The following is a 23803-nucleotide window of genomic DNA, read 5'->3' as shown; positions in this document are numbered from 1 at the left end:
AGGATATGAAAATTACCAAGACCACCAGCAGGATTTGAGAATTGACAGTGCCCGCCCTGTCTCAATCTAATCGGTCGCCGCCCATTGGCGGAGGGCGATGTTCAATCCTCAGCGTTTAAAAGCGGAAGAAGTCTACTATTGACAAGGGGATAGCATTCATTTGGAGGCGACGCCACGCGGGACCTGCGGGACCTGCGGGCCCTGAAGTAAGGCCAGAAGCTTGACGATGGATTGGCAGCTGCATATGCTATCGGCGAGCATCGCGAGAAATTCGAGGAGGATTTGAGGTGTTGTGGTGCTCGAGAGAAGTTCCGCCTACCACCGTTCGCGTTGGATCGCCGCTCCTGGCGGGGGTGTGCGGCACTAAGCCTCGCAGGGGCATGCAAGCGACGTGAAGCATCAGGGCATGCCGGCAACTAGGCCTGTGTCCCGTCCTTCATCAATCAATCTCAATCTATTTCGTTCCTCGTCTATTCTAGCGCAGATTGCATATTTCTTACCCTCCCCATCCGGAGTGCCATGTGATGTTCCAGCGAATCGCAGCGTGCTGTTTCCTCAGCCGGCCCTTTACTTTGGAATAGCCTGGCTGGGGTATGGGGTAACGGCGATCCTGGTTCCTGGAGAGGTGCAGCGAGCCTCCGCGAGGGCTGTCACGACCCGTCGTGGCGCGTGAGATGTACTCCACACCCAAGGCGCTTTTCGAGTCCGGGGTAAAGCAAAATGTATATAACGGAGGACGTGGGACGGCATGGGTCCGGCCAGTGGCCATTGACTGCTCTGCTCCCCTTGGTATCCCGCCCAGCCTGTACTGCTTTCGCGGCGCCAATACTTCAAGATGAAGGGTTTCACCGCTTTCAAAGCAGCTTCGCTGCTGTCCGCTCTTTGTAAGTCGACGCGCCGCTCGATCTGAAGGCTGAACTGCGACTGACAAACGCAGCCATCCCGGCGGCTTTTGCCCAGGACTCATTCACACATGCTGGCACTGGAATTACTTTCTTCCGTCAGACCATCTCCACCGCTGAGACTAGTGGCGGCCTGGAGTGGGGTTACGCTCTTCCTGCGACCGGCTCAGGCAATGCTGAATACATCGGTTATATCGTGAGTCTTCCAGTTGAGCGGATCGCGAGGATCCCTCTGACTAGCAACAGAAAGGCTCTACACCGAGCGGGGCAGGATGGAGTGGTATAAGTCACGCAGGCGGCATGGCCAACTCTCTCTTACTTGTCGCCTCGCCCGATGGTACCAACGTGAAGACTCAATTTGTCTGGGCAGGGTAAGTGTCACACGGGTTCCTTGTCTGAATCTGAGCGCTAAAAGGCTATAGAGGATACTCCGCCCCCGAAGACTACACCGGCAACGCTACGATTACACAAATTGCGCACACCGTTAGCGCTGACAGCTTTGAGGTGATCTACCGATGTGAATGGTGCTGGGTCTGGGATCAGAAGGGTGCAACTGGCTCACAGATTCCCGATGAGGTCCAAGTCATCGGATGGGCCCAGCACAAGGCTCTTCCCTCCAACCCATGGGTTCAGCACAACAATGGGCAGGGTATTTTCGGTATCTCAGTTGCAGACGCTAGAAACGCCAAATACTCCAGTTGGATACCAGGCGGCACTCCCACAGGCACGCCCACTACCACACCCACTGCCACCTCGTCTCCTACATCCTCGGCTCCTGCTGGCCCGACAAGCTGCGCTGGTAAGCCCGCTCCAACTGAAGCATATGACTACATTGTTGTGGGCGCTGGCGCTGGAGGTATCCCGGTTGCCGACAGACTTTCCGAGGCTGGCAAGAAGGTTCTCCTCATCGAGAAGGGCCCGCCATCTCTGGCCCGCTTCGGTGGAACCATGAAGCCTGACTGGCTCAAGGACTACCAGCTGACTCGATTTGACGTTCCCGGTCTTTGCAACCAGATCTGGGTCGACTCTGCCGGTATTGCATGCACGGACACTGATCAGATGGCCGGATGCGTCCTCGGTGGGGGAACTGCTGTCAACGCTGCTCTTTGGTGGAAGCCTGTTGCGATCGACTGGGACACCAACTTCCCCGCGGGCTGGAAGTCGGCTGACATCAAGTCTTCTGTGGATGCTGTATTCAAGCGCATCCCGGGCACGGATACTCCTTCGTCAGATGGCAAGCGCTACAAGCAGGAAGGCTTCAACGTGCTTGCTACGGCCTTCGCCGCGGATGGCTGGAAGCAGGTTACTGCCAATAGTGTTCCCGACCAGAAGAACCGTGTCTTTTCGCACTCGCCGTTCATGTACGAAGGTGGCCAGAGGCAAGGACCCTTGGGAACTTACCTCGTCACCGCTCTCCAGAGATCCAACTTCAAGCTGCTTACCAACACCGCTGTCAGGCGTGTTGTTCGTACTGGCAGCAAGGCGACCGGCGTAGAGCTCGAGAGCGGCTACTGTGGTACTGTCAAGCTCAACCCCGGCGGGCGTGTCATCCTATCTGCTGGTACTTTCGGGTCCTCTAAGCTTCTCTTCCGAAGCGGTATTGGTCCAACTGACCAGCTTAACGTGGTCAAGAACAGTGTACAGGATGGCCCTTCGTTCATCAACTCTTCCCAGTGGATCAATCTTCCCGTTGGACAAAACTTGAACGATCATGTCAACACTGATCTCGTCGTGCAACACTCTAATGTCTCTTTCTACGACTTCTACCAAGCCTGGACCGACCCTATCGCGGCTGACAAGAAGCTGTACCTGGAGAGCCGTGCTGGTATCCTTGCTCAGTCCGCACCTAACATCGGCCCTCTTGCCTGGGAGGTCATCAAGGGTTCCGATGGTAAGGATCGCCAATTCCAGTGGACTGCTCGTGTTGAGGGTCCCAAGGAAGGTGACAACTACTCCATGACTATCTCCAACTACCTCGGCCGTGGTTCGACCTCGCGTGGCGTTGCCTCCATTAACGGCGCTCTTAGCATGACTGTCAGCAAGCCTCCCTACCTCTCCCAACAGGCCGATACCGACGCCGTCATCGCCAGTTTGAAGAGTATGCAGAAGGCCATTTCCAAGCTACCATCAATCACTTGGGAGGTTCCTGCACCCGGTGTCTCGATTGAAGATTACGTCGCCAGCCTTCCCAAGACTCCTTCTGCTCGTCGTGCAAACCACTGGATCGGTACCGCCAAGGTTGGCACCGACAGTGGCCTCAAGGGTGGAACTTCCGTCGTTGATACAAACCTACAAGTATACGGTACGGACAACATCCATGTTGTCGATGCTTCTATCTTCCCTGGGTAAGCCGTTGATTCCCATCATCTAGTCTAGACTACGTACTGACTTATGCAGACATATCACCACGAACCCGACTTCATACATTGTCACTGTCGGTGAACATGCAGCCAAGAAAATATTGGCATTGAAGTCCACTTAAGTGCACTTACTTCGTATTGGTCAAGCGGTAGAGGGAATAGTCGACGCCGTTGCACACTGGGTCTGCGCCGCAAGTGGAGGGCACTGATGTTGTTGCTTGCAGAGTGAGCAGTGCGGTAGACTTGGATGAGAAGGTTAGACCCAGTGTGTGAGCGGCTACGGATGCAGGGTGAGTTTGACCCAGACATTGATCTTTTTCATTGCAAAGCTGATCCTTGTACAGAAGCAAAGTGTAAAGAAGAGCATATGTATGGAAGCATGTGTGTTGTAGAAGCCCGTCGGCATCCCTGTCTATAGCTTTGATCCTTCCACAATTCCCCTGTACATATTTCAATGCATCTCAAAATCCGCATGTCCAATAGCTCGCGTCCCGCACATGCAGTCTGCTATGTGAAGCTGCACTTGCTTACTAAACAACCAGAACCCATCCGTGTCATCCTTAACTTTGCACACTGGCGCGATATCCTCTTCTTATCTACAATAATATATATAAAGGGTCTCTTACTTTTAAATCATATATCAGCCGTCTACGGTGTAACTGTCGCGACCGTCTGCTAGCCAGAGAGTCTAATTACCGAACAGAGCGAGGATTGCCGATTGAAACAAATGTCAAACAAGATGCATGGGTTGGACACGCTGAAAATTATGGAGAGCACGTGTATCTGTGAGATGTGCCAAAAGACGCAGACTCAGGATACCTGCCTTGGTATACTTGGTCGCGCACTCGAAGTCTCAAGATGATTGTGTCGAGCATGCGCTGCGGCGCACAACGATAGGCCAGACCACCGCTCGCCGGTGCATTTGTATTCACTGCGGAGTAAAGACAGGATTTTATTACGGCGTGTTGAATTTACGCGCCATCTTCAGTGTGTGCGAGAAATGCAATGCTAATATGTCGCCTCACGATGGCATGAGGCATGACTCGGACACCCTGGAGATGCTACCTGAGTCCTTGCCACGGAAATACGATGCTGCTACTCACGACGACTACGGTAGATACCCAAGGATCGGACTCGAGGAATACTGGTGGTGGACATGTAGTCACATGTACGCTGTTTGTGTCGGCGAGGCTGGCCACACCATGGAGCAAGTGCTCAATGTAGGGTCTAGGAATGGCACTCTTTGGGCTAGAATGAAAGATTGGTATATACAGAGCATGCTAGCTTGACTGGAAAAGCGACGGGAGCGAGTTCGCAAGCTCAGGGCTTCTTTTGGAGAGCCGGAACATTGGTTTGCACGGAGCATTGAGCACATGAAGCTCGAGGACGACCCTTTCCTCACGTTCCAGCCCATATATTTCATCCTCAGCTTCTAAGACCAGGGTTACGAGACAGGATGGAACCAAGCCATACTTGATCACATAAGTTGCGAGACATCAAGGGTCGAGATCGAAAACAAAAAAAATTCGGCGGGCCAATCCAAAGACCCGCCGAGATCTAATATCTGGCCCCAAAACTATATCGGTACTTGCATGAAGCTGGTGTTGAACATATACGCTACTGAGACGCTCACGAGTCTACAGCAACACCGAACCCAAGATCGCCAGTCCAAAGAACGCACCAACCTGTGTCATCTCTCCGCTAGTATACCACTGACCATACAAGCCACCGGAGAACCCTACAATTGCCATCCTCAAACCGACTCGCCTCGTGCTCGACCGCCACAACGCCGCTGCAGCAAGGAGATCGAAAGCGTCGAAAACTTGTTTGAACAGCACCTATCATGTACTCTTTGTTATATAAGTATGCAATGAGGTAATACCTGTGGGTACGGAAGGTTGAGGAACCAGTATTGCGCGATGCGAGCGCGGTGTCATCTCCTGTACCTACCAACACCAGGATAGTTAGCCTAACCCCTGCGAATAGATAGGCTGGCAAGCCAGACCTGGGCCGCGAGTCCGGGCGTGAGCCGGTCTGTGAAATGGGCTTGTCCGGCGAGGGTGTACATGATCGCGATTGCGATGCCGATGAGGTGGCCGGCTGTTCCGCGCGTGCTAGCCATGGCTGGAGAATCGATGTAATGCAATCTGTTTAGGAGAAATTAAGATTATAAGCGATGACAGCTTGGACTTATAGCCCGTCTATAATGTAAATTAATTGTTGGCCATTATCATCCTTATTCACACAAGCCTTCACAAGATGCATCACAGGTCATGTTGCCAAATTACTTGAGAGTGACACCCCTCTGGTACACTCATGTCTAAAAACCGTTCGACAACTTGCCACCCACTTGATTTCTCCATGACCCCTTAGACTATCACATGAGCCGATAAGACACCACGATACACAGAGTACTTCTCGCGCAGCGCTTCGAGGGGTCTCTATTGGCGCCGATGAATATCTAATGCGCCCGCCTGGCAAGCTATCAGCTAGACTCCTCTCAATCTCAACTAGGTCACCTACCTGGTGCGAAGGGTATAGTAAGGTATCGGCGACAACGACATTCTCTCGCCTCCCGGCCGCAAACACAATGACTTCAGCAATGTCCTCCGGCGTCAGCGGATCGCAACCACTATGGTAGGTTAATACCGCACTAGGAAAAGGGTCGTTTGGCTTACGCGTAGACTGCATCCGCTTTCTCCTTGTCAAATCGATGCCGGATGTCGTTAAACTCCTGCAGCTTCTCAGTGCTGTGATCCCACGTAAGGGCAAAAGGCCTACAGTAAGCACTTGTCCTGGATCCACTGTCATGACACGAATCCGCGTGGCTATCAGCTCTTTGCGCAGCGACTCTGTGAACGACCGGACTGCCGCTTTGGTAGAGCAGTAAATCTACATTGTCGCCAATCAGTTCTTATGATTGTCCACTGCACCCAATCGAGAGAACTCACAGAGCCTCCAGCATACGGTTCTCTTCCCGCCATACTTCCCAACATGATTATATCTCCCTTTCCGCCATCAGGTCGCTTCTTGAAGATCTGAAGCACAGCCTGCGTCATGTGTATGACACCCATGACATTGGTTGCATATACACTCGTGATAACATCAGATGGTACATCGGGTGGGCGTTCTACACCGGACATGAAACCCCTGCATCATTACTCTTAGTACGGCTTTCTTTTGCAGGCGATCCACTTACGCGTTGTTGACTAAAACATCTACATCTTTGAACTCCTCATCTAGATTCTCAAAGAAGGAATCGATCTGCTCCTTCTTGCTAACATCCAACTCTTTGACACACACCTTGACTCCATGACCAGCTTCATTCTGTATGCGATTCTTGAGCTCATGCAGACGGTCAAGGCGGCGGGCTGTGAGGATCAATTTCAGGTTGTTGGGACATGTGCGTGCGAATTCGATGGCGGTGCTGCGACCGATGCCTGAGGAGGCTCCGGTGATGAGGATGTTCTTGCCATCAAGAACGCGCTGCATTGATGCTGAATGTGATATTACTGTTCAATTGAGCAATAAAACAAACAATTGGCCTTGAGTGAGTGTTTGGGCGACGCAGAGAGACAGATTGGGGATTGGAGATGTGAGGTGTGGGGAAGTGGAGTCATAGGCAGGGTCGACACTAACCAGATGTAGTTACGTTATGGTGGTATTTGTGTAGGGACGTCTAGCGTCCTGGTCTTCCAGAGGCAGATTACAGAATTCAAAAATGGCTCGGTATACATAATTTGAGCTTAATCGACAAGCGTGCCTTCTGCATCTGCCTCCACGCTGTCCCCCTCCCTCAAATTCCGCTGCTCTTTGAGCCCAAACAACTTCATCGTGCGATTGCTCACAAACTTCCACTCCACCTCTCCTTCCATCGCCAGCAACCTCCGCCGACACCTAAGCAATCCCTGCACATCCAAGCATATCTTGTTCAGCTTCAGGAGCATGTCCGTCGTCTCCAATGCGATCTGATGGCAGGTTGCGGATAATGCTGCTCGGATCGGCGAGAGGTCCAGTGTCAAAGATTTGGTAGCGTATAGAAGATATTTATTAGGGCTGGTAAGAGCGTGACGCCAGATGATGCGACGGATCTCGAAGGGTAGGGCCAGAAGGGGAGATAGGGTGTTGAGACGGCTGCCGCAGTGGGTGTCGAGAGGTCCTAAAACCTTCGGATGTGTCTTCTGGCGACGTCGCTTGGTAGCCTTGGTGATGACCGTCTGGATATATGGAGAGTGCGCGCTATCTGCAGAAGGACCGCTCGAAGAGGGTTTACATGTCGTTGCAACTTGAGCCTTGGTGCGAATCACTGTCTTGACTCAAGCCATCTTAGCTTAGGTCGATAAATGTGTGATGATCCGTTTTGGGGAAGAATCGACAGGTCTGACGAAAATTTGTGGACTTCTAGTGCACAAGGATGGAGAGGGTTTGCGAAGTGTTGTGACGGTGTGAGAGTACACAAGAGTCAATGGATCAGGCAGAAGGTGCTGCTCTATTAGTAGTGCTATCGGAGGCTGCGGTCAGAGACAAATCTATTGTGCGATGTGGCACAATATAAGGAGAGTGAATGACAGCCGATTGTGGATCGGCACCACGCGGTTCACAGAGTGGGCGACGGGACGATATGCAGCAAATTCACTCGAGATTGTCAATTATAGGAACAATGGCAGCCTCGTCGTGGGCTCTCTTCCCCGTGTGGCCCCAGATCATGGTACAGTCTGTTGAGCGTTAGTCCTGGTGCCATAGTCGAGCGATTGCTTTACTGTGGATCGCACTCACCTAGATACGGTAGGAATGATGCTCGCGAAAACCAATGCCGCGAATAGACCAGGAGTCGGACTATATCGAACATTGCAACTCATGGCTGCTCACGAGGCGGTATATGAGGGGCGGCACGGCAGGTCTCATCGTTCCCACCGACTGCTGGATGGCAGGGCAGCTGTCCACGGGTTTGAAGCTTTGGTGCAATCATTGTGAGAAACGGTCTTGTTGAGGCACCCGCTCAAACCACGACTCGACCGGGCTGGCCCGAAAGGGTGCTGTCCTCAAATTCGATCTTCGTCACGTGGGTACCAGGAATGACGACCAGACCAACATAGCGACTGTTCCAGTTGACAGGGGCCGAGGGGTTGCCCGACTCTTGGACAGCTTTGCGGATCACATCTGCAGATGGTGCGCGGTACTCATAGGTGAGGGCGAGAATGATGTTGCGGTCCTACGATGGGATCAGGCATGGTTGCAGACACAGTAGAATTTCACCGCGACGATGCGTGCATGATGCCCTGATGGGCCATGAAGAGCAGCCAGCAGTGGGAGGAAGGCCTACCTTGTCGGTACATTTCATCTGTCCGCCGAAGACGCGGCCATCCGAGGTGTGGATGCGCAGGGGCTGGCCGATGAACTGGGAGAGGTACGCGGTGGCCTCGGTGTTGTCCATGGCGGTGGCACCGTCGCTCGGCGGGGAGGCGGCAGCAGGCTCGCGGCAGCACAGCCGATGCAGTCGTGATGAACAGGCAGGCCACGTGAGCGGGCGATGTCCACGGGTCGGCGCTTCGGGGGTGCAGGCTTGGCGCGTTGGCCGAAAGTTTTGGCGGCCCAGGTTGTGGGCGGCCGGTGCGTGGCATAGAAGCCATCCGTCACGACACAATGCATTCGATACGGCGGAGCTGCCGCGCGGCGCTCCTGGACAGCACCCACGTCGCCTTTCTCGCCAATGGCCCGCACCGCGCCTTCTCGCGCAGCGCCGCCCTGCACCGCGGCGCGCTGCCCGTGTTCCTCGAAGCATCGTCGCCGGAGCTGTCGCAGCTGCTGGCCACGCTGAACGCGCGGGTGCTCCTGCCGCACCACCTCACGCCCGAGCAGGAGCGGCTCGTGTACAAGCCCGAGAACCGCACCAGGCTCGAGCAGGAGCCCATCGACATCACCCTCGGCGACGTCACGCTGCCCCTCGAGCACCTCGACCGCAACAAGGACATGCCCGCCTACCGCGTGCACCTCCGCAGCATCCTCAAGGCGAGCAAGACGCCCGACGACTGGGAGAATGTCGTCCGCGCCCTCGAAGGCTACCACAACGCCGGCCTGCGTCTGCGCCCAGACCAGCAGACCATGGCCGTGCGGCTCCTGAACAGGGCCGGCATGCAGCACCTGATCCTGAAGCTGGCCCAGCGGGCCAAGGCGACGGGACTGCGGCTGCGCAACTTCGAGCTGATCGTCGCGGTGCTGCGCAGCGTGCGCGACAAGGCGTGGCAGGCCGGCTGGGAGAAGGAGGACCTCAGGAAGGCGCTCAGCATGGCCGAGCAGATCGTCGAGCTCATGGAAAACGAAGAGCATCTGGGCCATCCCGCCGGCAACCAGCAAGACTACCGCACCCACCCCACTGTCGTTGCCGTGCCCCTGGAAATGGCTGCCGAGCTTGCATACCGCCACGAGGCCGACGCCGCCAAGGTCAAGCGCTATGCTTCGCGCTTGATGAACGCCTTGAAGCAGCAAAACTTCTTAGCCGTAGGCGACTCCCTTTTCCCTCGGTTGCTACTGTGCTAACACGTCCAGGCCGACATGGAGAGGATAGAAGCCTCCACCACAAAGACCGAAGCCGATTTCAGCAAAGGACATAAGCAGATGCGCGCACTTGCTGCGCTACACAACGACCTGTGCACGCTCATTCCCATCTGGAATTCGCTCAGCACCGCTCGCACCGTTCTAGATGCTGACATGCCCATGGCCGAAGACGCAGAGCGTGTGCAGCGCCGGTTGCGCGAGCTGCTTCAAAAGGGCGAGGATGCTGCCGAGAGACTGAGGAAGAGAGGGGGCGAAGAACTTGCGAGCGCAGATCCCGAAGGCTATGCCGGCTATGTCAAGACTGCGATTCAAGCTTGCGAAGAGGATGCGGATGAAGCAGAAGAGTAAAGCGGCAGGGGCTGCTGTACAATAGCTTGTTGGATATAGACATTTGGCTGTAAGAGTAGTGTGTTTAGCATCAGCGCAAGGGCCGTTGCATCGACACAATGTACAAAACTCACGCTTGGTTTGACAATCACCAGCAAAATCATTCCTCTTCCATACTTGGTTTTGAGATATCCATCACCATAAGATCGGTATGTCGGCGTGCTCGCTTCCATTGTCATGCATATGTATACGATGATGTATCCCCGCATACATGGTATCATTTCGGGAAGGTGCTGTGTGACAGAGCGTAAGCAGCCACTACATAGTGGCGAAAAAACCTCATGGGCGGCTCGAAGCTTTTCCTAGCTACATTGGACCAATATTCGGGCGGTTTGGTTGCGATTTCACTCTAGATTGGTCACTGGACGAGTTCAGCGTTGTCGCGTCCATCCGACCTGGCTGCTACAATGCGGGGTACATGGTTCCTTGCCGTTGTAGGATGCGTCGATACGTTGACTCAGGCAGCGTTCGAACCACTGGACTTCGACATTACGCAGGCCCTCCTCGCCAATGGTGTTGACGTGTCCAGCATCCCAGCGCTGTCGCAGTATTCGCTTGACTCAGGAGCAAGCGCATGCGAACCTGCTGTAAGCACTCATGGCTCTCTCTATGTGGTCAAATCCATGTCCCTTCGCGATATAAGAAGCATTACAGGACTAAGACAATGAGTTGGATGACTTGATCGGCACGGCTGACGTTGAGTACTAGTGCTCATCTCTCCACCACCTTTTCGGCGGCAAGGTCTCCACTCCGAACACGTCCACCTACGAGGCTTTCACCCAGTCATACTGGTCTGGACAACAAGCCTCTGTGGACCCACACTGCATCTTCAGCCCTGCCGTCGCCCGGGACGTGTCTATTCTTGTGCTGATTGCTCGACTCACAAGGTGTCCCTTCGCAATTAAGAGTGGCGGCCATGCAGCATTTGCAGGCGCCAGTAGTATCCAGGGCGGCATAACAGTCTCCTTCAAAGATATGAAGAGTATAGAGTTGTCAGAGGATAAGTCAACCGCGAGCATTGAGCCTGGAAATACGTGGTACGATGTATACCACACTCTTGAACCCGAGGACCTAGCCGTCATTGGAGGCCGTGTTTCTGCCATCGGCGTAGGAGGATTGACCCTGGGTGGAGGCATATCTTTTTTCTCGAATGAATATGGATGGGCATGCGACAACGTGGCTTCTTTCGAGGTTGTCACGGCGACGGGAGCCCTCGTCACTGCATCGCCGAGCAGCCATGCCGATTTATACTGGAGTCTACGAGGAGGCGGTAACAACTTCGGCATCGTGACCAAGTTCGTGCTTGAGACCATATCGCAGGGTCTGATATGGGGAGGCGCCCGGTTGCATGTTGAAGAGCAATTCGAGGCTGTCATGGATGCCTTTTACAACCTGGGCACCAACTCACCCCAGGATGTTGCCGCAGCCCAGATCCTGTCCTTCGCATACGTGCAAAACACCAGAATAGCTTCGTCCGAGCTTGAATACTCCAAGCCAATCGCCAACGCTTCCATATTCTCCGAATACCTCGCTATCCCGGCTATAGAAGACGGCACTATGATCCGCACGCTTGCAAATGCGACCCTGCAGATTAACACGGTCAACCCCAACGGCTTGCGTGAAACCTACTGGTCGGTCACTTTCAAGCTCGATCGTGACTTTACAGCTTTTACCAAGGACGTGTTCTTTGAAGAGGTTTTGGCGATCGCTGATGCCGCCGCGGTAGTGCCCGCTCTGACGCTACAAGTCGTCACACTCCCCATGTTGCGCAACTTCGCTAAGAACGGAGGGAACGCACTCGGCCTCTCGGCAGACGACGGGCCTCTGCTTTTGCTGTCCACGGCCACGATGTGGGCGGATGAGGCAGACGATGAGCGGGTACTTGAGGCCAGCAGGAAGACCATTGAGAGGACGGTTGAGGAGGGGAAGAAGAGGGGGCTGTCTATAGAGTACATCTACATGAACTACGCGAGCCAGTTCCAGGACGTGGTTGCGAGTTACGGGTCAGAGAGCCTTGCGAGATTGAAGGCTGTCGCGCAGATGTATGATCCGACGGGCGTGTTTCAGGTGCTGCAACCAGGCTACTTCAAGCTGGATGGCTTGCAGCCGCGTGGGGTATACTAGTTGCAGGCCTCTTAGTACAGGTCGCGCTCATGAAGCATGGAGCCGAACTTTGGCTTGTCCTGTCTTGCGGCTTGCATCGTATATCCCGGAGAAATGCAGCGATATTGCAGGCAATTGTTAGCATCAAGACTCTGACCTGCCTTCAGGTGGTGCGCCAGCCGGTGATTCCGACACTTTAGCTTGAGAGTGTTTGAAGATGGAGGTGGAGAAACTACCCATGTAGGAAACTCCGACGATCTACCGGAATTGCCTCAACCCATGGCGCCATACCAAGCCGACAAATAGGCGGTGAGCACTGCGAGTGCGAGTGCAGCTGCAGCCGTGACGCTGGTAGCGCGGGGCCCCACTGCTCCGGGGAGAACACGAGGAATGTTGCTATCACCACCACCAACGCCATATGATATCGTCAATGATCAAGCAGGAAGGCGGGAGGTACTTGATCAGGCGTACCGTTCGCGATACCGTCGCGGTCCCAAGCATGAGATACGCGAGCACGTGGTGAGCGTCGGCGTGCTTGACGGGCCTGTCAGAAATGCGCCCTACGTCATGATGAGGGAGCGCGAGCCGCTATGCAACTGACTGCAGCTTCGTGCACCTGTCTCGCATGCCTCCAATCTGCGCCGTGGCCGAGGGCAAGGCTGGTCGCGGTCTGTCGCTGTACGAGCAGGTGCAGAGAACGGCAAAGATTCAGTCGAAGTGATGGAAATTTCCGCAAGACCATGCAACTACTGCGTTGACGCGATGAATGCCCAGCGCGCCTGGGTCAACGCGCGCCGTACCGACATGTACCCGCGGCGAGGGAAGCGAAGTTGGAGTCAGGCGGGGCTGGAGGGGTACGTGCGTGGGCGCTAGTGAAGCTCGCTATCACCTTCTTCAAAAACCCTGACTGCGGTCTCTTGCCTCGACGCCCCCTCAATTGCAATATCCAATCTACAATGCCTGTGAATCCGAAAGATGAGCCCTTCCCTTGGAAGCAACTTGTCATCGTCGGTACGTACATCCAGATTTGAGCGCCACCCGTGCAGCTTGAAGCTGATAGGTGGATCACAGGAATATGCCGATTCTCCGAGCCCCTTGCGTTCAACTCCATCCTGGCGTACTCGTACGTCATGGTAAAGGAATTGGGAATCCATGAGAAGGATGCTTCTTTCTACTCGGGACTATTGCTCTCGGCCTACGCTGTCGCAGAAGCTATTACTGCGCTGGGTTGGGGCGCTATTTCCGATGTTTACGGTAGAAAGCCCGTCGCGCTGATTGGCTTGGCGGGCGTTGCACTGAGCAGTCTTGCCTTTGGCTTTGCGAAGACGTACTGGGTTGCTCTGCTGGCGCGCTTTGTTGGCGGCGCGTTGAACGGAAACGTTGCCATCATGCAGACCATGGTGCAGGAAATGGTCAAGAACCCTGCGCACGAGCGTGAGTATCAAGATCGACGCGGCATTAAACTGGGGCTAACGGTGACCAGCAAAGGCATATGCGACGCAACCTTTTGTCTGGACTCTTGGTGGTATCATTGGATCCGCTATGGGTGGCTTCCTTGCGCAGCCTGCGAAGTTCTACCCAGGAACCTTCTCTGAGGATGGCATTTTCGGTAGGTACCCGTATCTGCTGCCTAACCTTGTAGCGGCCCTTGGAATCGTGCTGGCCATCATCCAGGGTATGTTCTTCCTGGAAGAGACACTCCCCATGCAGGAAGAGATTGAAGAAGAGACAACTCACGCGGCTATCCTTGACCCCACTATTAATGAGCGAGCTCCTTTGCTCTCAAACGTCCATTCGACGCTGCCTCGCGATGCTGGACGACCCCGTGATCGCAGCTCGCTCTCGCGTGCCTCTCGGTCGCGCGCATTTTCAAGCAGCAGCTTCCGTAACCGTTCCATGTCCATCGTTGACGGTCTACGTCAAATCCGCAAGAAGCCATCTTTCCTGGAAGATGGTATGCCATCAGCCATCGACCAACGATTCGATATCCGCCGGGACTCTTTCGGAACTATGCACAGCATCAGACTCGCGCACCATGAGATCCTGCCAGCGGCGATCTCACGTCCTGACTCCACAGGGGCTAAGAAGACCTTCAACTACACAGTCGTCATGCTTACGCTCGCCTTGACCATCATTGCTTTCCACCAAATGGCCTACATCACCAACTTACCCGTCTATCTCCTTGATAAATCCGCGAAGGACGGCATCGACTTCACTGGCGGCTTGGGTCTCGATCTTCACGACGTGGGCACCTTCCTTGCGGTCAACGGTCTCATCGCTTTGTTCACACAGGGCGTCATCTTCCCGTTCTTCGTGGAGAAAGTAGGCGTCTGGAACACGTTTGTCAGCATGATTGTCCTGTACCCAACAACCTACATCATCGTCCCATTCATCAGCGCCCTCCCGCAAAAGCTCGTCTCGCCGGGTGTCTACCTTTCGCTCTTCCTGCAGGGGCTTTTCGGCATCCTCGTCTTCCCATGCGCCCTCATCCTACTCAAGAACGCAACGCCCTCGCCACTCGTATTGGGCCGTGTCAACGGCGCAGCTATGTCAGCATGCTGTCTTGCACGAACCGTCTCAAGTCCGCTCGTTGGAGTAGTGTACTCTGCGGGAGGCAGTGCAGCAGCGTGGTTCTTCTTGGCTGGATGTGCCGTCGTCGGTGCGCTGCAATTGTTCTGGGTTCCTAATGAACACGTGGACAAAGTGAAGGTCGAGAACATCGTCAAGGACGCCGTGCAAGAGGCTATTCACCCCCACCATGTCCATATCAGCGACACGGACAGCGTGGCGGTCGCAGACTATGATGATTGATGCGGCGTCGTGGGTTTGTTTGGATAAAAGTAGCCCGGGTGTTGGATACACGGTGGTTATGTTCTGATCCTCTTTCGACCCCCTCTTGATCTACTTCCCGTTCGCGTCATCAAGACGTTCATATTTCTTTGCGATCATGCGGTTCAGCTACCGGCGTTATTTGGAGCTCATAGCGTTCTTGCGCTCACTCATGGCTTGCGTCCTCGGCATTGTTACGGAGCAGGAATCCATCTCATCAGTTTTCATCACATCAGACATCAGACATCAGACACCAGGCATCAGGCCTGCAGCTTTTCCCTGCACTGTCCGCTCGCAAGCCTCCTAATCAGTCATATCGCTCACACACTCGCGCCCACACACCACTGTCCTAGCCAAGCGTAACTTCAACATATTCATCCCCGTGCCACGCCCTCGCATTCTCTCTGCACCACCTCGCTTTCCAGACCGCATCGGCTGTGTCGCACGGAGAGGCGCTTATGTCACGACGATCCCGAGGGTCCAAAGCGGCGGTCGGAGGCGTTGGAGCGGCGCCGATCTCATGTGATGTCGTGCATGTGCGCGTGCGCCCCAGCCTTGTGGTACGCGGCGCGCGCATGTGCTGTGCGACAACGGGCTTGGGCGGTGTCTCAGACACCCGTGTTGTCGAGGGCAGATAAGTTGGCATGTTCGAGTGCGGGTGTGGCTGCTCTGGGCTTGGTATGAAGCGGGGTTCGTAGTTGTGGTTGTGGCTGCGGTAGGTCGTTTGTGCGGGTTTTGTCAATACGGTTACAGTAGGTTGAGTGGAGTCGGATGGGGCGGCGGAGTGTGAAAGGGGCGTTCAGTGTGAGTCGACGGCGTCCAGCTCAATCATCGCTGATTGAGATGCTTTTCGTGATGGCTGTAGGCGATGTGTCTGCCGCTCCTGAACATAAGTTCAATGCAGTCTCACCTTGGCATCGCTGCCCAAGAGGACGACGAAGAGGCGTTCGAATACGCGTTTGGACTGGCTCCCCGCTCACGAAGTGTGGAATACACCAAGAGTCCCAAAGAGCGCGTGACAATGTACGAAGAGGTGGAGGTAGGATATGCTCGGGGTGCTGCGTGTTGCGTTGGTGTGTTGTCGTCCCTCACGCCTTCCTCCATCCTAGGATGTAGACCCTTCGCACCTTCTTCTGACCTGGTGGGTAGCAGCCTCGCGCCTTCCTCGCAGAATCCCACAGTGCTATTGCGAGGTTGGGCGCTTACATGCTGTGGAGACCTAACTCACTCAAACGTGCTCAACCGATCCTATATAGTCAGTCGGCGCATTCGTTGCACTCTACCCAAAGGTTTATTCCCCAGCTCCCCTCCAGTCGTCCATCGCTCTCACCAGCGGGCTGCCAGTTGTCTTGTGACGTCGGCATGTTGTGCGTCTTTCCCTGCATTTGCGATGCATCTTTCAACGCCACCCGGTGTAGCTGTGGCTCGCGGCGGCTGACCGACATCCCGGGTGCTACAACATCAGCCCCGCTCTGCGCAGTCGTTGATGTGTTCCCAGGCCAGCATCTAGTACCCGGCAGACAAAGCAGCGAAGCTTCTCCTCGGCTGCTGCGGCTACTCGGCAACACAACCCGGTCTGCACGAAATCAAGGAGCGTTTGGTCCACACACAGGTCTATTGGCTGATGACGCGGTCCTTGCTGATTGAATTGGTGGTCGAGATAACGGTCCGAAAACGTTGGGGCAGCTGGGCGATCGTGCTACGACACCGAGTTACGATTAATGTGCGCATCCCGCACAGGAGCAGACGACGCACCACCAGCAGTGTTGCTTCTTCCCGGTCGACAACCGACCCTGAGGTTACCAAATGCCGTTCCACAGATGCCTTGTTGGGTCCGCTGACTGCGCTCTGGGCTGACAAAACCATCTTGCGCACAATGGGCTGCATCGCCAGATACTCACCGCTCCAACATCGAGGCAAACCGCATGACCTACTTACATCAATGCCACGACGTCTGCAGCCTTTCCATTGCCGCATCTTCCACGAAGCGGCATGTCGACGTCACCCAGAACAAGACCAACCCCGCACTTTGTGCCTTCACGATGTACGCCAGCAAGACTACAAGGCCGACAGCCGTCCGTATTAGGCAATGTTTATTGGATCCTTCGACGTGGCACTCGTTACTGGCCACCCACGGCATGGCGTATAGTTTGGTCTGAGGTTGCATCTGTCGATCCAAGGATGCTCGGGGGACTAGGGGAGAGCTGATGTCGATAGTAGCTGGTATTTTTGGAAGTGCCGGGCGCAAAGCTTGTTTGGGTGTAGTGCGCTGTCATTGGCCGCCTTGTGGGAGAGGCAGCTGTGGTCAGCATACACAGGAGAACACTCTGCTGTCGCGCTCGCTTGGGCGAACGGGACGGTAAGCGTGGAGGCAAGATGCGAGCAACTGAGAATGTGACTGAGCGGCAGCGAGGCCTACTGCACGCCTTCTTGGGCGGAGCACAGGGCCATCGGCGATGGTCGGATCGGCACAGCGTGCGCTTGAGTTGGAAGGACGACAGCGCTTGCGTGTCTCTGGCCTGTCCGGTCGACTGTGGCTTCTGCGCGGTCGTGTAGTGAAATTGCATCTCGCGAGGCGCTCGCCAGGTCAGGTCAGGTCTCAGGTCACCGGCGGCGACGCACGTGCTGGCGGAGGGCGATTATTTCCGTGGCGCTCCTCAGGACTGCTGCTTCGAGAAGCAGTGGAGAGGTGGGAGCCGGCGAGGGGGGCAGTGCATGGCCTGCAATTACAGACGGCACAGGATGTGGAGGTGCGGCGCTCTGAACGGGCTGGTGGCCCAGGGGAGGCGCACCGGCAACCTGTATCCCAGGGCAGCCACGCACGCCGGGCTTTCAGGGCGCAGGTCGCTGCAAGCTGGGGGGCACGGGCTGCAGGGTCCTGTTGGCCGCACTCAGGCAAGCGCTGCGCGGCGGGCGCTGGCCAAAGGCCCGTGGCGCGCTGGCGCCAATATCGAAGGCTGCTGATCTAAGCCGGATCCATGCACAGCGCTGCTAGCGCCTGGGACCCGCGCGCGACCAGGGGCCCAGGACGGGAATGGTCTGGCGAGCTGGCATGGCCCAGCGTCGTATTGCAGCGTCCAAAGGAGATTGGGATGGATATAAGATTTGCCTGTTCCCATCCGTTTCCGTTTGCACTCGTTGTCCAACGCCCTTGCAAGTCCTTGCAGAGCAGCCATTCGTTTACCAAGCCAGGAACCCATTCAGTTGGTAATTTTTAATACGCCTTGCAACATTTCGCTCTCAGGACCCCAAGGACCTCTTCCACCACAATGACCAAGTTCTCCCTCCTCGGCCTCGCGGCCGGCGCGTCCGCCGCGGTGCTCTCCGTCCCCGTGCTGCCCATCCCCACGGGAGCCCCCAAGCTCGACGTCAACATCTTCAACACCCACGAGATCCACACCCTCTCCCTCGCCGACATCACCGAGATGGTCGCCAACCAGACCGACGGACCTGGACCCGAGGCCGAATTCAGCACCTTCGCCGCCGCCGCCACTTGCAGCACCACCAGGACCCGTACTGAGTGGCACGACAGCTCCGACACCACCAAGCAAAACTTTGTGAACGGTGTCAAGTGCCTGCTCGGCAAGCCCTCTGCCGGCAACTACCCTGGCTCCAAGAACCGCTACGAGGACTTCGTCCAGGTCCACCAGACCGTTACCGACAACGTGCACAACAACCGCAAGTTCATCGTGTGGCACCGTGCTTTCCTGTGGGCGTTCGAGCAGGTGCTGAGGGATGAGTGCGGCTTTACCGACTCTCTTCCCTGGTTCGACGAGACCAAGTTTGCCGGCCGCTTTTCGCAGTCGTCCATCTTCTCTAGCAAATGGCTCGGAGCCATCAACCTCGGCGGAAACTGCGTTACCGATGGCGTAAGTGCACGCCCTACCATTTCTTGAAGAGCCTATGTCTGACCTGCCACAGCAATTCGCCAACCTTGCCCTGAACGTTGGTCCCAGCACGGCCCAGTTCAACCAGTACCACTGCCTTGCCCGTAACGGCAATGCCGCCGACACCGCCAACACCAACTCCAACATCGTCAACGGTTGCAGGGCGTTGAAGGACTACCAGGACTTCGCCAAGTGCGCTGAGCAGGGCGCCCACGCCTACGGCCACAATGGAATCGGTGGCGTCATGCGCGACGTATATGCCTCCCCCGGTGACCCAGTCTTCTGGCTGCACCACGGTATGGTCGACCGCCACTTCCGCATCTGGCAAAACGACGACTCTTCCCGCACCGGCTACATCGACGGCACTGGCCCCAACAACCAGGCCCTTACCCTCGACACGGACATCTTCCTCAACGGCCTGAAGCCCAACATGAAGGTCAGGGACATCATGAACACCCTGAACTCACCCCTGTGCTACAAGTACAACTACTAGACTCCGCCACGAATCTTTCCGTATCGCATCTTCTTTAACTAGACAAATACCATTCTCATTTTTCTAAATCACTCTTTACTTAGCGTTCTCGCATTCTGTCTTTGCATATTGTGGACAACATGATTGGGGATCATTATGGAAGTTTCGGGACATTGCACCTTCATGCGCATCATCTTTGGGGGTATGGTGTGCCTATCGGCTCGCATCGGATACATTAACTTAACACTACGTCGTAAATTCTAATAGATAATTGCTGCAGCCCACCTGATGCCCACATGATGCCCACAAAATGCTCCCCTCTTCTCCCGCGTTACCCCTGCGCCTAACAACGTTGGTGCCTGACTACGCTCACGCACGGTTCAGGAGGCGTTCCTGCCAAATGCGGCCTCGCTGCATGCGCGCACGCCTCTCATCTCGGCTTCAGGCACGTCATCCTCCCAGCGGCAAGGTCCAGGTAAGCTTTCATCTCGCGGCGGCAGCGACTGTCTCGGAGTCCTGCCGAATGTCAAATAGCACGCGTGGGTTCGCGGATTGACAGGTTGCGGGCCGCGAGGGTTTGAAACGGGAGGGTGTGGGGCAGGCAAATCACGGACGGACAATGGCGAAACATGCACGCGAGGGGGCAGATTGGCGGGATGGGATCATGGATGCACCAGCGATCGAGTCGAGATGAGAGGGAAACGAAACGGAACAAAAGGAAGCGGGGGCCTGCTTCTACTCATGCCGTATTGCGAACGACCGGCGGTAGACGCGCGCCATGGAGGGTTCATTTGCTGGTGCTGTAGACCATACCGTACTATCATTCTGTCGCCGGACTTGGTTCAGCGTCAAAGTCGACGCCGTTTGGTCTGGGCGAACATGATGCGCGTACAGGGCGATCTCAATCTCATCTCCGAACGCCGTTTCCGCGCAGTGACAGACATTTGAACATTGTTATACCCGGACTAGGTACAGCTGCACGTTTCTCTTTGTTCTCGACGCATGTACGCGAGCATGCTAGGCTCTTAGCCTCTTGCAATCGATCCAGACCAGTTCATGTCACGCACGTGAAAGGATCTGCGGTGTTGGAGGGACTCTGGTATGGTCGGCCGCACTGCCGCTCTGTGGGAACGGTTCTGGGAGAGCCATTCAACGTGTAAAACTGTGCGTATCTTGTGTGAGACAAGGTCTTGCTGGAAGTATTTGCCTTTTTCGGCATTTGAGAGATCTTTGAGTGGTACAGGAGAGAGCAATGAGCGGCTGCTGCATGCGCTTGTGCGACCTTTTGACGAGGCTCTGATAAATTTCGCATTCCAGAACCCCCGCTGTTGTCTTGTGCAACTAGGATCGTAAAAGCGCTGCTTACGAGACTTCGTATCGTAGTTTCGCACTGCATGCAGCCTGAGTCTGTCCCGAAAGTCACACGTTGCGACTGCGCTACTTGGGAGCATAGACGCGTGACGGTTCCGCTGAAGGATCATGAAATCCTTTCCAGATATTAATCATTTCTACACTGTTTGATTACGTGAACGTTGCTCGTGTCATCTCTATGCCTGTGCCAAAGGTGATCACGGGCCATGACGTGGAGCGATGTCTCTTTGTCCAGCGTTTCGTACGATAGTCGCCGATTCTGCTTTCCGGCTGTCAACGCCCTCAAAAGCATGTTTGCTAGTCGAATTAAGAGTTTACTACGCCTCATGGGCACGTGTTGGTGGACTCCCGAGCGTAGGGCATCGGCCCGCACCGCTAAGCCGTGCCCTGTGCTTGTGGTCCATTTCCAAATTCGTCTGTTCAACGAAATTGTCTGACAGGGCGCTTCAATGGTTTTCATTTCAGGGTCACAACGGTAGGCATGATGGCGCAATGGCGTAGCCGCCACTCTGGACAGATACCGATGACTAATCGGTTACTCCTTCCACAGTCGCAGCCTCTACCTCGCGCGTCATCTTCCTGTCACTTGTATCTGTCGATACCGATATTCAAAACATTTTACACGTTGCCATTGACACACTACTGGAACAAAGCACGGAATTGGCGCGGGATAACCTGCAGACCTTCTGGACCGCCAGTTTCTCCCTGGGTATAACAGCACCTCTCGGTATGGATATTACAGTGTTACTGGGTAAGGTAGCTTCCCCAACAAATCTACCAGATTTTCTCCCAAGTTCTCCGCACCACGCTCATTTCGGACAGACGCTGTTTCTCATTCTCCTCCAACCCTCCATTCTCCCAAATAGCGCATTCAGCATCGACTTCCGCCTTTCCATGGTAGATGTCTACGGTCGCTGGATCGGCAAACTTTGTCTTCTTGACAATCTTCCATAAAGTGAACATGAAGGCGGCCCACGCGATGCCAAAATACGTCGTGATGAATGACTGGATCGAGAACGGTGCGAACGAATCAAAGCCCAGGAACAGGATAATGAGGCAACCGAAGATCAGTCCAAACCAAGCGGTGTACGGGGCAAAGTTGCAGTAGTACGGCAGGTTCTTGCGATCGAATTTCTGGGCTTTTAGGGCGCGGTACCAGCCAAGATAAACCCAGAAGAATGCAACGAAGTTGACGATAAGACCGGAAGTCGCCAGGTCAACGAACCATCCAAACACCGTTATCGCGGAGTTGTCTGCGACTAGGAACGTAATGCATCCAATTGATGTGACAGCTAGGACGCAGTAGTAGGGAATTCCGCTCTTGGAGCATGTCAGAAATATTTTTGGCGCCTGTCCTTCCTGGGCCAACGAGTACAGCGTCCGACTGGTCTGGTACACGAATGCATTACCGCATGAGATGGCGGAGACCAAGATCAGGGTGTTGATAAGACCAGGGAGACCACCGGTGACACCAGTGTTACGGATCCCGATAACCCAAGGGGAAGCGGCAGCACCAGGTTTGCCTCCTTTGATAGCAAGGATGAGATTGGAATCGCGCGACGAGCAGATGATACCAACAGCGAAACTGCCGATGATGTAGAAACCGACCAAGCGGTAGAAGATGAGCTGAGCGAGGCGCGGAATCGTACGTCGAGGGTTCTGTATCTCTCCAGCAGATAAACTGATGAAATCGGGTCCAGCGAGTGTGAAGACGGCGAATCGAATTGAGATCGCAATACCAAGCAATCGTCCAGTAGCGCCATCGGCATAATACGGATGCATTGCGTTTCCGCCCGTCCATGCGCGGAATCCGTATGCATCGTGCTTGGGGTTACCGCCGACCATTGTGATAAAGGTGAAGAGGACAAGGCCAACGAGGAGCAAGACTTTCGTGATCGACATGACGAATTCGGACTCGCCGTACCATCTGTGGGAACTTGTTAGAGATGTTTCGGGGGCCACTCGTGGGATTTACTTACTTGACAGCTACGAGGTTGAAGAACGTGCAAAGAATGAGGACCATTGCCACCCAAACAGCTGGCGAAACATTGACGTCCCAGAATTGCACCACTGTTGCTACAGCGCTGACCTCGGTACACACGAACATCGCTCCAGCGTAGAAGTACGTCCATCCAAGGGCGAACCCAAGCGCTGGATCAACATATCGCGAGGCCAAACCGAACACACTGCCGCGAATGGGTAGCCATGTCACCATCTCGGCAGTGCACAAGTTGCACGGCCAGATGAAGCCAATTCCGTATATCAGGTAGCCAAGGAGCAGAGAGAGAGGACCGGCGTTGACCAGGACTTTGCCGATTCCAACGAAGAGACCAACACCGATTCCACCTGCAATAGCGGCAAGTTGGACATGACGAGGTCGAAGACCACGATGGGTGTGGAGAGAGCCAGGGTCGAGAGCTTCTTGGACCTTGTAGTTGGAAACGTCACCCAGTTCAGCCTCGGGGCGGCTTACGGTTTGGGAAATGTCGGTCTTAGGCTCATCTTGATGACCCATGACGATGGAATCCAGGACCAGAGGTCCAAGTAGAAGGAAAAGGGATATGAAGGTGAGTGTTGGATTCTCTCAAGGTCTTCTTACGACACCCATGCGGAGGGATGCAGGCCTTTATAGCCAGCTCGGGATCCCGCTCGTAAAGGTTATCATACCTTAGTTGCGGCTTGGTACTGCTCGAAATGCGGCTTGGTCCTGTGCATCTTATCTGGACTATCTCAACGCCACCAGAAACGCGACATGGGTTCTCCACAACCTAGATAACACGCATCGAGGCGAAGGACCCATTGTTAGAGCACTCTGGGGTAACTGGGCCGCTAACACAGTTTCTATGTGTCTGATTCTCTGCGGCACTGTCTCGCTTCCGTCCTCCACGAGACACCCCGCATTTTCCTCACGCGGACGATTTTTGGGATTCAATTACG

General features: G+C 55.0%; 9 protein-coding genes across 9 annotated transcripts; 6 read left to right on the top strand and 3 right to left on the bottom strand.

Moving 5' to 3' along the window:
• Positions 1 to 440: 440 nt before the first annotated feature.
• CC84DRAFT_1121628 (cellobiose dehydrogenase-like protein) lies at positions 441 to 3725 on the top strand. Its single transcript, XM_018175617.1, has 6 exons — positions 441 to 884; positions 938 to 1098; positions 1149 to 1273; positions 1325 to 3247; positions 3300 to 3552; positions 3607 to 3725. Exons 1-5 carry the CDS (start codon positions 836 to 838, stop codon positions 3382 to 3384), a joined length of 2343 nt encoding a protein of 780 aa, XP_018035229.1. The 5' UTR covers positions 441 to 835; the 3' UTR covers positions 3385 to 3552; positions 3607 to 3725.
• A 1733-nt stretch (positions 3726 to 5458) lies between these two features.
• Positions 5459 to 6837, bottom strand: CC84DRAFT_1260165 (oxidoreductase). The gene is made up of 6 exons (XM_018184972.1): positions 6462 to 6837; positions 6214 to 6412; positions 6044 to 6154; positions 5941 to 5996; positions 5786 to 5894; positions 5459 to 5736 (listed from the first exon to the last, which is right to left on the bottom strand). The coding sequence occupies exons 1-6, from the start codon at positions 6752 to 6754 to the stop codon at positions 5704 to 5706; spliced, it is 801 nt and encodes a 266-aa protein (XP_018035228.1). The 5' UTR covers positions 6755 to 6837; the 3' UTR covers positions 5459 to 5703.
• Positions 6838 to 8261: 1424 nt separating this feature from the next.
• CC84DRAFT_1094427 (uncharacterized protein) lies at positions 8262 to 8696 on the bottom strand (the record flags this gene model as incomplete). Its single annotated transcript, XM_018174564.1, has 2 exons — positions 8262 to 8474; positions 8586 to 8696. 2 exons carry the CDS (start codon positions 8694 to 8696, stop codon positions 8262 to 8264), a joined length of 324 nt encoding a protein of 107 aa, XP_018035227.1.
• Positions 8697 to 8891: 195 nt separating this feature from the next.
• CC84DRAFT_1121619 (uncharacterized protein) lies at positions 8892 to 10319 on the top strand. The gene is made up of 2 exons (XM_018175616.1): positions 8892 to 9760; positions 9809 to 10319. The coding sequence occupies exons 1-2, from the start codon at positions 8906 to 8908 to the stop codon at positions 10163 to 10165; spliced, it is 1212 nt and encodes a 403-aa protein (XP_018035226.1). The 5' UTR covers positions 8892 to 8905; the 3' UTR covers positions 10166 to 10319.
• Positions 10320 to 10611: 292 nt separating this feature from the next.
• On the top strand, positions 10612 to 12328 carry CC84DRAFT_1218274 (FAD binding domain-containing protein; the record flags this gene model as incomplete). The annotated part of the gene is made up of 2 exons (XM_018182981.1): positions 10612 to 10791; positions 10913 to 12328. 2 exons carry the CDS (start codon positions 10612 to 10614, stop codon positions 12326 to 12328), a joined length of 1596 nt encoding a protein of 531 aa, XP_018035225.1.
• Positions 12329 to 13263: 935 nt separating this feature from the next.
• CC84DRAFT_1260162 (MFS general substrate transporter) lies at positions 13264 to 15118 on the top strand (the record flags this gene model as incomplete). The annotated part of the gene is made up of 3 exons (XM_018184971.1): positions 13264 to 13318; positions 13379 to 13741; positions 13791 to 15118. 3 exons carry the CDS (start codon positions 13264 to 13266, stop codon positions 15116 to 15118), a joined length of 1746 nt encoding a protein of 581 aa, XP_018035224.1.
• Positions 15119 to 15893: 775 nt separating this feature from the next.
• CC84DRAFT_806296 (uncharacterized protein) lies at positions 15894 to 16667 on the top strand. Its single transcript, XM_018187495.1, has one exon. The coding sequence runs from the start codon at positions 16005 to 16007 to the stop codon at positions 16572 to 16574; it is 570 nt and encodes a 189-aa protein (XP_018035223.1). The 5' UTR covers positions 15894 to 16004; the 3' UTR covers positions 16575 to 16667.
• A 1894-nt stretch (positions 16668 to 18561) lies between these two features.
• Positions 18562 to 19516, top strand: CC84DRAFT_1093528 (Di-copper centre-containing protein; the record flags this gene model as incomplete). The annotated part of the gene is made up of 2 exons (XM_018174520.1): positions 18562 to 19005; positions 19058 to 19516. The coding sequence occupies 2 exons, from the start codon at positions 18562 to 18564 to the stop codon at positions 19514 to 19516; spliced, it is 903 nt and encodes a 300-aa protein (XP_018035222.1).
• Positions 19517 to 21590: 2074 nt separating this feature from the next.
• Positions 21591 to 23752, bottom strand: CC84DRAFT_1165229 (uncharacterized protein). Its single transcript, XM_018178672.1, has 2 exons — positions 22846 to 23752; positions 21591 to 22793 (listed from the first exon to the last, which is right to left on the bottom strand). The coding sequence occupies exons 1-2, from the start codon at positions 23379 to 23381 to the stop codon at positions 21641 to 21643; spliced, it is 1689 nt and encodes a 562-aa protein (XP_018035221.1). The 5' UTR covers positions 23382 to 23752; the 3' UTR covers positions 21591 to 21640.
• Between the last annotated feature and the right edge of the window lie 51 nt (positions 23753 to 23803).

Source organism: Paraphaeosphaeria sporulosa (genome assembly GCF_001642045.1).
Source record: "Paraphaeosphaeria sporulosa strain AP3s5-JAC2a unplaced genomic scaffold CC84scaffold_6, whole genome shotgun sequence".
Taxonomy (NCBI): Eukaryota; Fungi; Ascomycota; class Dothideomycetes; order Pleosporales; family Didymosphaeriaceae; genus Paraphaeosphaeria; species Paraphaeosphaeria sporulosa.
Note: the sequence above shows the minus strand (reverse complement) of the source record. Positions and strands in the feature narration are given on the sequence as shown.